We start from the raw sequence: 14710 nt of genomic DNA on the forward strand, positions 1-14710 counted from the left end.
ACAACAAAGGGCCTAGAAGAGTACTAGGGAAATGAGGAAATAGAATTTTGTTTACCTAAAACTTGCTTAGCTTATGTATATATTGCTGACCATCATATTTACAGTGCTATATATATTTTTTTGCATAATTTGGACAACCCGTGGGGTGGTGGGCCGGCACGTGGAGCTGCACGCCTCAGGGCTGGAGCGCTGTCAGAAGCCCTGCCGCCTCTTTTCCGGATTGCATCGCACGTTCGTTGGGAACCCGGTGCTAAATCATTCGTAGACGACCTGATTCTGAGTCAGGGTTTCGTGTGTAGCAGAGCAGCTACCTCGCTGCGATCTATTGAAAGTCATCCCTTGAGCCAAGCTTTTGTATAAGGCTGAACTGGATGGACAGATGTCTTTTTTTTAGCCTTATAAACTATGTTATAAACTATATATCTAAAATGCACTTATGTGAATTAATTAATTAATTTTGGTTAAAAACCCATAATATAAAAAAATACCAAAAATAAAAAAAAATTATAAAATTTTAAGACATTTTTGCATTTTGGGGCAAATCATGACATCTAGGAGTTTTTTCAATATTTTATTTGTTTTCAGCAGACCAAAATACATGGAAATTAAATGAAAATAATCAAACCGCTTTTTAGTCGCAGACATGTGAATGAGATTGTGATTGTTTTCTTTTGACATTTCGGTCACAGACGGACCTTGGTCACAAGAGTCACTAAAAGGGAAAAAGAACACATAAGTGATGAAGAAAGGGGATTTTATATATATATTTTTTTTTTTATTGGAGCCATTATGGAAAAGGGGGAGATAAAACTAGTGTATAAATTACACCACATTCAGCGGGAGAATAGGGGAAAATGTACTAACAGGTGTGACCAGTGTATAAAGTGTTAAGGCTGTGGCCAATATAAGAGCTACAATGGGTGTCCAGAGCTAAATTCCTAGGTGAGACGATTATAATGTATTGAATCTAATGTGAGTTGGGTCTAATATTAGTGTTGATCGCGAATATTCTAATTGAGAATTTTTAGCGTGAATATTGGAACTTCGAGAATTCGCGAATATCTAGAATATAGTGCTATATCTTCGCAATGGCGAATATTCTAGATTTTTTTTCATCAGTACCAATGATCCCTTCTTGCTTGTGGGTCAATCAGAAGGCTGCAATATCTTTGACTTTAGGAGTAATGTTGATTGCCGATTTTCGCAATCAAGAAAATAATGAGTGGAGATCACGAATACTCAAATTCGTGAATATATGATGAATACACCTGTTAGTACATTTTCCCGCTGAATGTGGTGCAATTTATACACTCGTTTTATCTCCCCCTTTTCCATAATGGCTCCAATTTTCTAAAAAAAAGGTTTCCCCTTTCTTCATCACTTATGTGTTCTTTTTCCCTTTTAGGTGACTCTTGCGACCAAGGTCCGTCTGTGACCGAAACGTCAAAAGAAAAGTCACACAATCTCATTATTGCCAATTGTTCCCTTTCTTTTGCTACATTTTGGAGGACTTGTTATAAAATAAAAACTTTATATTGCATATAACCCCAGAGTGTGCAGTGATTTACTCTTTATTATGCAAACCAGAATTGAATGGTGCAAATCTGCAGGTGTTGAGTGCTCTGCGCTTTTAGTGATCTGGAGACCGGATGTAACATGTCAGTGAATCCTTAAAGTGCCCCGTACTACTAGTAGCCAGACTCGCGCCAATAACCACAATCGCCGTCCGTACTGGCCTTGTGCCGGACGGAGGACCAGGAGTCTAAAAACTGGACTGTCCGTCCTAAAACCGGACATCTGGCCACCCTAGCTGAACAGCAAATAATATATAGAACAGCACTTGCACCCCAATAACAAGAACGGATTGCTGGAATTACAGAGCTGTATAATGGCAATTTGGATCTGCAGCCAGTGCAGCAAGGTGTAATAGGATTGTTCCTATTACCCAGGCTGTAAACTCCCCTACTGAACCCTGTTCTGCTTCAATACTGTGGAATTATTCCTCCCTATCCTTTCCATGAACTTCTATACAGCAAAATAAAAGTTTTAAAGTCTTTTCTATCACTGTCCCTAGCGCCTGCTGACGTCTCTCCCTGCACTAAGTACACTGGAAAATGGCTAAATCCAAGATGGCTGGGGCTATTTATAGGGCTGTGACATCACAGGGCTGGCTGGCTGCTGATTGGCTGCTTGCATGGCATTGTGGGTGATCCCTCATTTCCCAGAGTTCCTTGCTCCATGTCCTAACATGTGCAGCAGACATTTTAGGAAAAAATGCGATTCGTTACCATGAAGCGTGAGGAAATTCAGATTCGGTGCGAATCAAATTTTTCCTAAAATTCGGATCGAATTCCACTTTGTCAACTTCGACTCGATAATGTCACCTGAGATTTCCCTCTTCAATCAAGATGCCGGCGGCCGGCCTGTCGTGAGCAAATGGATGTTTTTTTGCATTTTACACTCGGTTATTGCTATTAGATGCCGCGATCAGCTATGAACGCGGCATATAAAGCCTCATTCACATGTCCCCATTCATTTTAATGTTTGTATTCAGACATCAGCGTTTTAGCACGGTCCGTGGGTCAGTGTTTTTAGCACAGATGCATGCTCCATTCTGTCCTTGTTCACGGGTCCATCACGTCCATTATAGTCTATGGGTCTGTGAAAACCACAGATGAAACACGGATACCATCCGTGTTGCATCTGTGTTTCACGGATCATTAAAAAGAGATGCTTTGAAAATTTTCAGCTGTTCAGTGTCAGTGAAACACGGATGCAACACGGACAGCAAAAAACGGACACACGGATCATTCACGGACAGCTTCACGGATGCATCACTGACTACCTGCTCATGGATTTGAGCACAGACACGGACATGTGAATGAGGCTTAAGGGTTACAATGATGGGGAGCCATGCAATCGCCGCTCCCTGTCATTGCACCCACTACTTACAAAGAAATGCGTTTTATGACTAAGTCATTTTTTGTAAAATTCTGTTAAGCAGCCAAATCGAATTTTGCAAGACTTTACTCATCTCAACTATAATAATGCCTTTTGCTACTCAAACTATAAAAATAAAAAACACCAAGCAATAATTAAAATAAATTACAAGATAAGTCCATTTGGTAAGGTCACAAGTTGTCGAGCTCTAAACCAAGAAAAATCATTTACATCCTGAATAAAATGTCCCTTAGGCCTCATGCACACGACCGTTGTTTTAGTTCGCATCCGAGCCGCAATATTTGCGTCTTGGATGCGGACCAATTCACTTCAATGGGGCCGCAAAAGATGCGGACAGCACTCCGTGTGCTGTCCGCATCCGTTGCTCCGTTCCGTGGTCCGCAAAAAAAATATAACCTGCCCTATTCTTGTCCGTTTTGCGGACAAGAATAGGCAGTTATATTAAAGGCTGTCCGTGCCGTTCCGCAAATTGCAGAATGCACATGGATGCCATCTGTGTTTTGCGGACCGCAAAACACACAACGGTCGTGTGCACGAGGCCTTAATCTCAGAATTGACCATGTTACCGTATTTAAAGTCGCCAAACAATGTCATTGATGAAATCATTATTTTATGAGCCAGTCTGAATTAGCTAGTTAAAGTTATAAAAATATTCCTCAACTCATTTTATTCTCTGCAGTCTGATTAAATTACGCACGGGGTCAAAATGTGCGTTTAATCTCGATGCGATCTGAGCTCAATGCATCTCTTCAATCACAGCCTGAATAAAGTTGTTATTTCCATTTCTGTGGAGAAATGAGAACTACATCTAGACGAGGCTCTTCATTTCCGTAACATCCACAACCATAGATGGGGAAGGAGCATTAGGCTGGGTTCACACGAGCGTGTCCGGATTAGTTCCGGATGCGTCCCGGTGTGTTGCGGCAAACCCGCGCGAGTAGGAATGCAATTGCAGTCAGTTTTGACTGCGATTGCGTTCCGATGTTCAGTTTTTATCGTGCGTGTGCAATGTGTTTTGCACGCGCGTGATAAAAAACCGACTGTGGTACCCAGACCCGAACTTCTTCACAGAAGTTCAGGTTTGGGTTCGGTGTTGTGTAGATGTTATTATTTTACCGCGGTGATGTACCATGTGATTGGAGCATGTGATCTGACGTCACCAAAGGTCCTTTAGCCCATAGTTCATCTTTTGAGAAGTAAAGAAGAGACCGGGACTTACGCGAACAAACGGAGAAGGTGAGTTAATTTTTTTTATTTTTTTTAACCCTCAACTGATCACTTACTATGCATTCTGTTTTCAGAATGCTATTATTTTCCCTTATAACCATGTTATAAGGGAAAATAATACAGTGAATAGACTGTCACCTAGCAACCATGCGTGAAAAATCGCACAGCATCCGCACTTGCTTGCGGATGCTTGCGATTTTCACGCAACCCCATTCACTTCTATGGGGCCTGCGTTGCGTGAAAAATGCAGAATATAGAGCATGCTGCGATTTTCACGCAACGCACAAGTGACGCGTGAAAATCACCGCTCATCTGAACAGCCCCATAGAAATGAATGGGTCCAGATTCAGTGCGGGTGCAATGCATTCACCTACCACATTGCACCCGCGCGGAATACTCGCCCGTGTGAACGCAGCCTTACAGGGTTTCATTTAGCTAGACGGCATGAAGTGGTGGATTTGCATCTGAGGCGTCTATAGGCACAAGACATCTGGTGCCTAAGGACCCTCCAATTAAGGTGACCACACCCACAGCTATGTCCATTATGGAGATCAAAACAGAAAGTTAATTTGAAGATAAATAATTTTAACCCTTTAAGGATGAAATTTATTCTGGTCTTAAAGGGGTTGTCTGTTATGCAAGTGGGTGTGGACCCACTGCGCCACTGACTGGGTATACTGCGGAGGGGCGTAACTAAGCAGCTACCTGGTATTCACTAGAGCCCCTGATGGTGGGGCCGTAGGGTAGCTGCCAGGTGCCACTCCAGAGTAGTCCCCAAGTCAGTGGCAGCTGACCAGGGGGTCAGAGTGCTCGGTGCAAGCACCAAGGGGACATACGAGGCCTGGAGGTACGGATCAGGACAGGTGGCAATCAAGCGAAGTCAGCAAACAAGATCCGGGGTCAGGCGCAGGCAGCAAACAGGCAAAGTCCATAAATGAAGTCCGAGGTCAGAGGCAGGCGGCAGAAAACATAGTCCAGGAGTACAATAGCAGGATTCGGTACACAGGAAGGCAGACAAGATAAACACCTTTGCACAGGGGCTAGACAGGCTAGACACTGAGGTTGCTAAGGCAACTTACTGTAGTAGGAAGTGCCTTTAAATACATGCTGCAATCCGACCATTGGCTGCTGAGACAGAGGGCGTGTGTGTGGCCCCATAGGAATGAGAGACACACCCACGCAAGCTTCAGCAGCAGTGGAAGTTTCCAGCAGCAAGGAAACACTAGCATGGATCACATGTAGCAGAGTTAAGTTAATTGCTGCCCGTGTTTGTCAGCTGGGTGGCAGGAGGGAAAAGAGAGAGCCCGGCGCCCGTGCCTGCTGATAGGGGTAGCGGCGCCGACACAGGCCGCTGGGCTAACAGTACCGCCCCCTCTCCTCAGGCCTGTTCCTGGACAATAATTTTTTCAGCAGAAGGGGGGAATTGATGTTCTCCCTGGGTTCCCAAGATCTCTCCTCAGGGACAAACCCCTTCCAATCCACCTTAAACAGGGTTTTCCCTCTACTCTTCTTCATCCCCAGAATGGCCTTTACCTCATAGACGTTCTCATCACTGACCGCAACAGGAGCAGAGACAGGTTTCTTGAAAAAACGATTCAGGATGACGGGCTTCAGCAGGGATACATGGAAGGAATTCGGTACCCGGAGGGAGGCTGGTAGCTTAAGCTTGTAGGAAACATCATTGATTTGTTCAAGAATTTCAAATGGACCGATGAAGCAAGGACCCAATTTGTAGGAGGGTATTTTGAGCCGAATGTATTTGGAAGCGAGCCAGACTTTATTACCAGGACGAAATTTTGGAGAATTTCTAAATTTTTTATCCGCGGACTCTTTCATGCGCACAGAAGCCTCTTTCAGAGCTCCTTTAGTCTCCTCCCAGATTTTTGAGAACTCTCTTGAGGTGGCGTCTGCAGCAGGGATACCGGAAGAAGAAGACACTGGGAGTGGGATATTTGGTTGTTGGCCATAAACAACAAAAAAATTTAGATTTCTTGGAAGACTCGCTGACATGATTGTTGTATGAGAACTCAGCCCAAGGCAATACTGTCCCCAATGAAGCACCTCTCCAGACTTCCAAACAAGAACAGGTTCATGGGTACGGAGCCATGGAAGCCCCAAAAGGAGAAGGTAAGAAAGACTTCGAAGAATCAGGAGCAAAATCTCTTCTGTATGAAGAGCTCCCACCTGTAGTCTTACAGGTTCAGTACAAAATTGTACGGACTCAGATAGAGCCCTTCCATCAACGAATGACACCATCAATGGTCTCTGCAGGCGTCGGACTGGAATACGATATTGATCCACTATGGCTTGCTGCAGGAAGTTTCCTGCCGATCCAGAATCCAGAACAGACTTCTTCGTGAACCGATTATCTCCAAACAACAAGGTTGCCGGCAGAGTCAGGGGTGGAGAGGAATTATCTTTACCTAGAGCCGCCTCTCCAACGGACCCTAGGTTCGGGAGTTTTCCCAGCTTCAGGAGACAAGCACGAAGCACATGATCAGAACCACCACAATAGAAACAAAGTCCTTTGGCACGGCAGTGATCACGTTCCTGTTCGGACAGCCTAACTTGGTCGACCTGCATGGGCTCAGGAACTGCAGACAACATGGAAGGCAGAGGGTTAGGAGCTTGCTGAAGAGGAGATGCCAGATTACAAGGCTTCCCCTCACGTGCCACTTCTCTGGCACGTTCCTGGAACCGTAAGTCAATTCGCGCAGCCAGGGAGATGAGGTTATCTAGAGTGGAAGGAACATCCCGTCTAGCCAGCTCATCTTTAATTTTCCCACAGAGGCCTTCCCAAAAAATGGCCTCCAGTGCCTCATTATTCCAGCTGAGATCCAAGGCTAGCGTACTGAACTGGACTGCATACTGGCCCACGGATTGGTTCCCTTGACGCAACCGCAGTAGGGAGGATGCGGCAGAAGTGGTGCGTCCGGGCTCTTCGAACACCTTGCGGAAGGTCTCTATAGATACCTGAAGATCCATTATGACTCGGTCGTTCCTTTCCCAAAGGGGATTGATCCAGGCCAGTGCCTCCCCTGTGAGGTGTGACATAAGAAAAGCCACTTTGGCTCAGTCCGAGGCAAATTGGTGAGGCAAAAGTTCAAAATGAAGGGTACATTGGTTTGTGAACCCCCGGCACTGCTTGGGGTCACCATTGAAACGTGGTGGAGCTGAGAGACGAGGTCCTGATCCTGGTACGTAGGGAGAGGGCGAAGCAGAAGTCGCGTTAACCGGGCTAGAGAAGCTTGATGTCGCTGGGTTAGCAGATGTCGGGTCATTTAGACGCATATTCACATTGCGCAGGTAGGATAATATTTTATCCTGACACTCACGCTGCTGAGCCAACTCCTGGTGTAACTCAATGTTGCTGGGCAGATTCGGCTCAGTGGGGTCCATGGCCTGAGCAAACTGTTATGCAAGTGGGTGTGGACCCACTGCGCCACTGACTGGGTATACTCCGGAGTGGCGTAACTAAGCAGCTACCTGGTATTCACTAGAGCCCCTGATGGTGGGGATAGGCTTGGGCCGTAGGGTAGCTGCCAGGTGCACTCCAGAGTAGTCCCCAAGTCAGTGGCAGCTGACCAGGGGGTCAGAATGCTCGGTGTAAGCACTAAGGGGACGTACGAGGCCTGGAGGTACGGTTTAGGACAGGCGGCAATCAAGCGAAGTCAGCAAACAAGATCCGGGGTCAGGGGCAGGCAGCAAACAGGCAAAGTCCATAAACGAAGTCCGAGGTCAGAGGCAGGCGGCAGAAAGCAAAGTCCAGGAGTACAATAGCAGGATTGGGTACACAGGAAGGCAGACAAGATAAACACCTTTGCACAGGGACTAGACAATCTAGACACTGAGGTTGCTCAGGCAACTTACTGTAGTAGGAAGTGCCTTTAAATACATGCTGCAATCCGACCATTGGCTGCTGAGACAGAGGGCGTGTGTGTGTGTGTTGCCACATAGGAAAGAGAGACACACCCACGCAAGCTTCAGCAGCAGTGCAAGTTTCCAGCAGCAAGGAAACACTGGCATGGATCATATGTAGCAGAGTTAAGTTAGTTGCTGCCCGTGTTTGTCAGCTGGGCGGCAGGAGGGAAAAGAGAGAGCCCGGCGCCCGTGCCTGCTGATAGGGACAGCGGCGCCGACACAGGCCGCTGGGCTAACATTGTATGGGGGTTGCACATGAGAAATCTTGTAGATGATTGTATGAGGAACAGACAGGAGGAGAACCAAGAAGGAGGTCTTGCGAGGATCAGAGAATATGTGTGAGGATGTATCGGGAAAGCAGGTTTAAGATATAAGGAGGGGATATATTTAGAATTTTTCAAACCAGCACCGTGAAGATATAAGTGAGGGACATGAACATGTGGAGTCACTGTGGGTAGAGATACATGGAGCTAAAAACAACAATAAATTACTAATAGGAGTTTACTATAAACCACCTAATATACCAGAGTCCACAGAAAATCTACTACTAAACGAAATAGACAAGGCGGCAAATCATAATGAGGTGGTTATTATGGGGGACTTCAACTACCCAGATATAGACTGGGAAACTGAAACTTGTATATCTCATAAAGGAAACAGATTCTTGGCAATAACCAAAGACAATTATCTCTCCCAATTGGTTCAGGACCCGACTAGAGGGACGGCCATACTGGACTTGGTATTAACCAATAGACCTGACAGAACAACAGACGTGCAGGTTGGGGGACACCTGGGAAATAGTGACCATAAAGTAATAACCTTCCAATTATCATTCAAAAGAGCGTTTCTACAGGGAGGAACAAAAATACCAAACTTCAAAAAAGCTAAATTTAGCCAACTAAGAGAGGCCATAGGCCTAACTAACTGGGACAAAGTCCTCAAAAATAAAAATACAGCCACAAAATGGGATATCTTTAAAAACATCCTAAAATCTCATTGTGAGAGGTACATACCTTATGGGAATAAAAGGTTAAGGAACAAAAAATAAACCAATGTGGATAAACAGAACTGTAAAGAAAGCAATAAATGACAAAAAGAAAGCATATAAAACACTAAAACAGGAGGGTAGCACGGAAGCACTGAAAAACTATAAGGAAAAAAACAGAACATGTAAAAAACAAATAAAAGCGGCCAAACTAGAGACCGAGAGATTAATTGCCAAAGAGAGTAAAACTAACCCTAAAATGTTCTTCAATTATATAAATGTTAAAAAGTATAAATCTGAAGGTGTCGGCCCTTTAAAGAGTAATGAGGGGGGAGTCGCAGAGAGCGACGAGGAGAAAGCAAAACTGTTAAATATTTTTTTTTCCAATGTATTCACTGAGGAAAATAAACTGTCAGATGAAATGCTGAATGTTGAAATAAATTCGCCATTAAAAGTGTGCTGTCTGACCCAGGAAGAAGTACAACAGCGACTTAAAAAGATCAAAATAGACAAATCGCCAGGACCGGATGGCATACACCCCCGTATCCTAAGGGAATTAAGTAATGTCATAGCCAGACCCTTATTTCTGATATTTGCGGACTCTATACTGACAGGGAATGTCCCACAGGATTGGCGCATGGCAAATGTGGTGCCAATATTCAAAAAGGGTCCAAAAACAGAGCCTGGAAACTATAGGCCGGTAAGTTTAACATCTGTTGTGGGTAAACTGTTTGAAGGTTTTCTGAGAGATGCTATCTTAGAGCATCTTAACGGAAATAAGCAAATAACGCCATATCAGCATGGCTTCGTGAGGGATCGGTCATGTCAAACTAATTTAATCATTTTCTAGGAGGAGGTAAGTTCTAGACTTGACAGCAGCGAATCAATGGATGTCGTGTATCTGGACTTCTCCAAAGCATTTGACACTGTACCACATAAAAGGTTAGTATATAAAATGAGAATGCTTGGACTGGGAGAAAACGTCTGTAAGTGGGTAAGTAACTGGCTCAATGATAGAAAACAGAGGGTGGTTATTAGTGGTACACACTCAGATTGGGTCACTGTCACTAGTGGGGTACCTCAGGGGTCAGTATTGGGCCCTATTCTCTTCAATATATTTATTAATGATCTTGTAGAAGGCTTGCATAGTAAAATATCAATTTTCGCAGATGACACTAAACTGTGTAAAGTAATTAACACTGAAGAGGACAGTATACTACTACAGAGGGATCTGGATAGATTGCAGGCTTGGGCAGATAAGTGGCAGATGAGGTTTAACACTGACAAATGTAAAGTTATGCACATGGGAAGGAATAATGCAAGTCACCCGTACATACTAAATGGTAAAACACTCGGTAACACTGACATGGAAAAGGATCTAGGAATTTTAATAAACAGCAAACTAAGCTGCAAAAAACAGTGTCAGGCAGCTGCTGCCAAGGCCAATAAGATAATGGGTTGCATCAAAAGGGGCATAGATGCCCGTGATGAGAACATATTCCTACTACTTTACAAATCATTAGTCAGACCACACATGGAGTACTGTGTACAGTTCTGGGCTCCAGTGAACAAGGCAGACATAGCAGAGCTGGAGAGGGTCCAGAGGAGGGCAACTAAAGTAATAACTGGAATGGGGCAACTACAGTACCCTGAAAGATTATCAAAATTAGGGTTATTCACGTTAGAAAAAAGACGACTGAGGGGAGATCTAATTACTATGTATAAATATATCAGGGGTCAGTACAGAGATCTATCCCATCATCTATTTATCCCCAGGACTGTGACTGTGACGAGGGGACATCCTCTGCGTCTGGAGGAAAGAAGGTTTGTACACAAACATAGAAGAGGATTCTTTACGGTAAGAGCAGTGAGACTATGGAACTCTCTGCCTGAGGAGGTGGTGATGGTGAGTACAATAAAGGAGTTCAAGAGAGGCCTGGATGTATTTCTGGAGCTTAATAATATTACAGGCTATAGCTACTAGAGAGGGGTCGTTGATCCAGGGAGTTAGTCTGATTGCCTGATTGGAGTCGGGAAGGAATTTTTATTCCCCTAAAGTGAGGAAAATTGGCTTCTACCTCACAGGTTTTTTTTGCCTTCCTCTGGATCAACTTGCAGGATAACAGGCCGAACTAGATGGACAAATGTCTTTTTTCGGCCTTATGTACTATGTTACTATGTTACTATGTACTATGTAGCACCTACATCTGAATACTTTTATAATTGCATGTAATTCAAAATCTATTATAGCCAACTAATGTAGTAATTCAATAAACTATATATGTATAATGCCAACTGCTGTTTGTTCTTTTACTTACTTCTCAGTCCACCTCAGTAACATCGCTGAGGTGGTCACACATGCTCAGTACCATCTTTCAACTGCCACCAGCTATATCTACCGTTAGAAGCTGCGACAGTTAAAGGGAGAGAGCTTGCCCTCTGAGAATGGACACATCAGTGGTCCACTGAGGAAGGGAGAGTGAATCTACCCGTAACGCGTATGGTGAAACAAGTGATGTACCTGCATTGAAAAGCCTCCGATAATACTGTATGGCCATACAGAAGAAAATTTCTACAGTAAAGGATTAACTATTCTTATCGTCGAAAGCTGCACCAAAGGAAATTGCGGAACAAAGTGGCAACTCCCGCGATCTTTGGAACTCCCGCGAAATTTAAACCAGCTTGCTGTATGGAGCGACTGAATAAGCCGGCAAATATTTAAAACTCCATTGAAGCAATAGGGAGACAGCAGACGCTAGACGGTAAGCCAAATATCGATTTAAAGTTTTCTTCAATTCAAAGCTCATATCGACCTTAAAAGGATATGCTATAAGAGACTTTTCATATTATCAGGATTCCTGTGGACACTTTATGAACATATTGCGCTCCCAGTGAATACACCTACAACATTTTCAGTGACATTCAGTTTCCCAAATTGGGATAGAGCTCTAGAAGATAATACCCCCTCTTTCCCAAATAACAGAATATACTTGAAGTTTTTTGGTGTGATATATGTTATTGAATTTATCGACACTATTGAGTCATATGAATATAGTGTCGATCATATCTACCAAAATTTATGTGATTGTAATGTTGTATATTATTGCTACATTGTTCTTATAAATTTTATTACTTGTATTTTATGGGGATTTAATAAATATTTTCTGCACATGTCAATTTGGTTGCCAAGTGTATGAGTGCTCGCTCATTTTCCTATTACTACATTTGCCTTTCAAGAGAGGGTGGGGTGATTCCCTCTATATGAGCTTGCAGCACCATACCTTAACTACTTGCTAGTGAGCCACCACAACCTACCACTATTTTTTGTACACAAATTATTATTAGTTACACCTTGTATAATAACTGTAGGAAGGTATGTGTCACCGAGGTTCCTGGCCTCGGTGTTGTAAGAGCCAGTTTTCATATGTCAGCAGCAGTTGCTGTTTGACACCTAGCTATTTAGTATAGTTGTATAGCTGATCCGGGACGGCTCTTCCTGGGAGTAGTCAAAGTGCTGGGTGGGTGACTAGTCCCCACGTTCCAGGCCGGGTTTCGATTGGCCTATAAAAAACAGCCGGCAGTGTCAGCTGGGTGTGATTACGCCTCTCTCTGACAGAGGAGCTCTGGCAATCGCTGGATTGGGATATGAGCCGTGTGCTAGGCTGGAGGCCTGAGTTTGGGAGGTCTGCTCTGTCCTGAGCAATGCCGATCAGGTGTGAATTAACACCTAGGATAACAGGTGACTGTGTTGCTGTATGAACTGTCTAGGTGTGAACTAACACCAAAACTGCAAATGCACTGTCGTACTGTTTTGTTAACATAAGCGTGAATAAAACACAGAAGTTTTTTTGAGTTACAAACTGGTCTTTGCCTCTATACCGCGTCCGCTTGTCCTGTCTACCAGAGCGAATCCCCACATAACATAAAGGAAAAGAACTTACTACAGATGGTTTCCGGAAACGGTCAGCTCTTGCTCGGAAGTAAGCTTCATCAAACGAGGAGTGGCTGCCCTTTAATTTTTCAGAGAGGTTTCGATATAGGCGTTTAGCTGCATTTGGTGAAGATGGGGCACTGATCTTTTTGGATTGCGTAAGTTGCAGATTCTGCATCTGTTGCGTCATGATTGCCTGGTGAATCCTAAAAAAAAAAATATGAAAGGTTACTTCTGTTGTCCACTCGGTGCACCTATATATCACCATTTTATGGCGCTGATTCAAACCCTGAAAATCTGCTTTGAAAGAGTTTTGCTGATATCACTTAAAAGGGAGCTGTCACCTCTTCTGACATGTCTATTTTATTTAACCCTTTTGTCCCAGGCGATTTTCTATTTTTATTTTTCACTCCCTGCCTTTCCGGAGCAATAATTTTTTATTTATTTTTCTGTTCACATAGCCATATGAGGGGTGTTTTTTTGTGGGACAAGATGTACTTTCTAGAGCACCATTTAGTATTGCATATTATGTAGTGGAAAAGCTGGACAGTGGGAGGAAGTGGACAAAAAAACAAACAAACAACACAATTCCGTCAAAGTTATAGGTTTTGTTTTTATGGCGACCCTATGAAGTAAAACTGACTTGTTATCTTCATTTTGTCAGTACGATTACAATGACACCCTATTTATATAGTTTTTCTTTTGTTTTAATAGTAAAAATTAAAACTTTGGAAAAAGTATTTTCCTAACCCCTTAAAGACCAGACCTATTTTCATTTTTATATTTTGGACTTTTCTTTCCCACGTTCCCATAGCCATTCATTTTTTATTTTTCCATTCACATAGCTATATGAGGGCTTATTTTTTTGCGGGACAAGATGCATTTTTTAATGCCACCGTTCAATTTACCATGTGTTGTATTAGAAAATAGGAAAAAAAAACTGTGTGGCAAAACAAAAAAAAAAAAAAAAATGAATTCTGCCAAGGTTTTTGGGGTTTTGACATCACTGGGTTCACAATGTACTAAAAATGACCTGACATCCTTATTCTGTGGCTCAATATGAATGCGGCGATACAAAATTTGAATCGTTTTTTTTTGTTTGTTCTTTGCATCACTATATTCGGACAACCATAACTTTTTTATATTTCAGTCTACAGTGTATGAGGGCTTGTGTTTTGCATAACAACTGATACCATTTTTGTAGTTATGCAAGACTTTTTGATCACAGTTATTCAATTTTTTGGGGAGACAAGATGACAAAAAAATGGCAAATTGCGTGTTTTTCATTTTTTTCTTTCCGTTCCGCTCCATACACACGCAGACGTGTACATACAGTGCTGCCCATAATTATTCATACCCCTGGCAAATTTTGACTTAAAGTTACTTTTATGCAACCAGCAAGTAATTTTTTGACGGGAAATGACATAGGTGTCTCCCAAAAGATAATAAGATGATGTACAAGAGGCATTATTGTGGAAAAAAAAAACATTTCTCAGCTTTTATTTACATTTGAGCAAAAAGTACAGGCGAAGAAATGTTGGGGAGCCCAAGGAAAGCCACCTCAGATACTGGGGTCACTGAAGACCCGACTTCCGCTATACATGTAGGGATTAACACTTGCATTGCCTATGAAATAATTCCAGATCAATGTTGTTATAATGTTGTGTTGTGCTGTTCCCCTGTTA

The 14710-nt window shown here is 43.2% G+C and overlaps 1 protein-coding gene across 1 annotated transcript in view; it reads right to left on the reverse strand.

Moving 5' to 3' along the window:
- The window catches only part of ANKFN1 (ankyrin repeat and fibronectin type III domain containing 1), a 492277-nt gene extending 479062 nt beyond the window's left edge, over window positions 1–13215 (reverse strand). Inside the window, 1 exon segment of the mRNA XM_040436007.1 lies at window positions 13036–13215. Within this exon segment, the coding sequence (XP_040291941.1) occupies window positions 13036–13215 (180 nt within the window).
- Window positions 13216–14710: the final 1495 nt, after the last annotated feature.

This window comes from Bufo bufo, chromosome 6, assembly GCF_905171765.1.
Source record: "Bufo bufo chromosome 6, aBufBuf1.1, whole genome shotgun sequence".
NCBI lineage: Eukaryota > Metazoa > Chordata > Amphibia > Anura > Bufonidae > Bufo > Bufo bufo.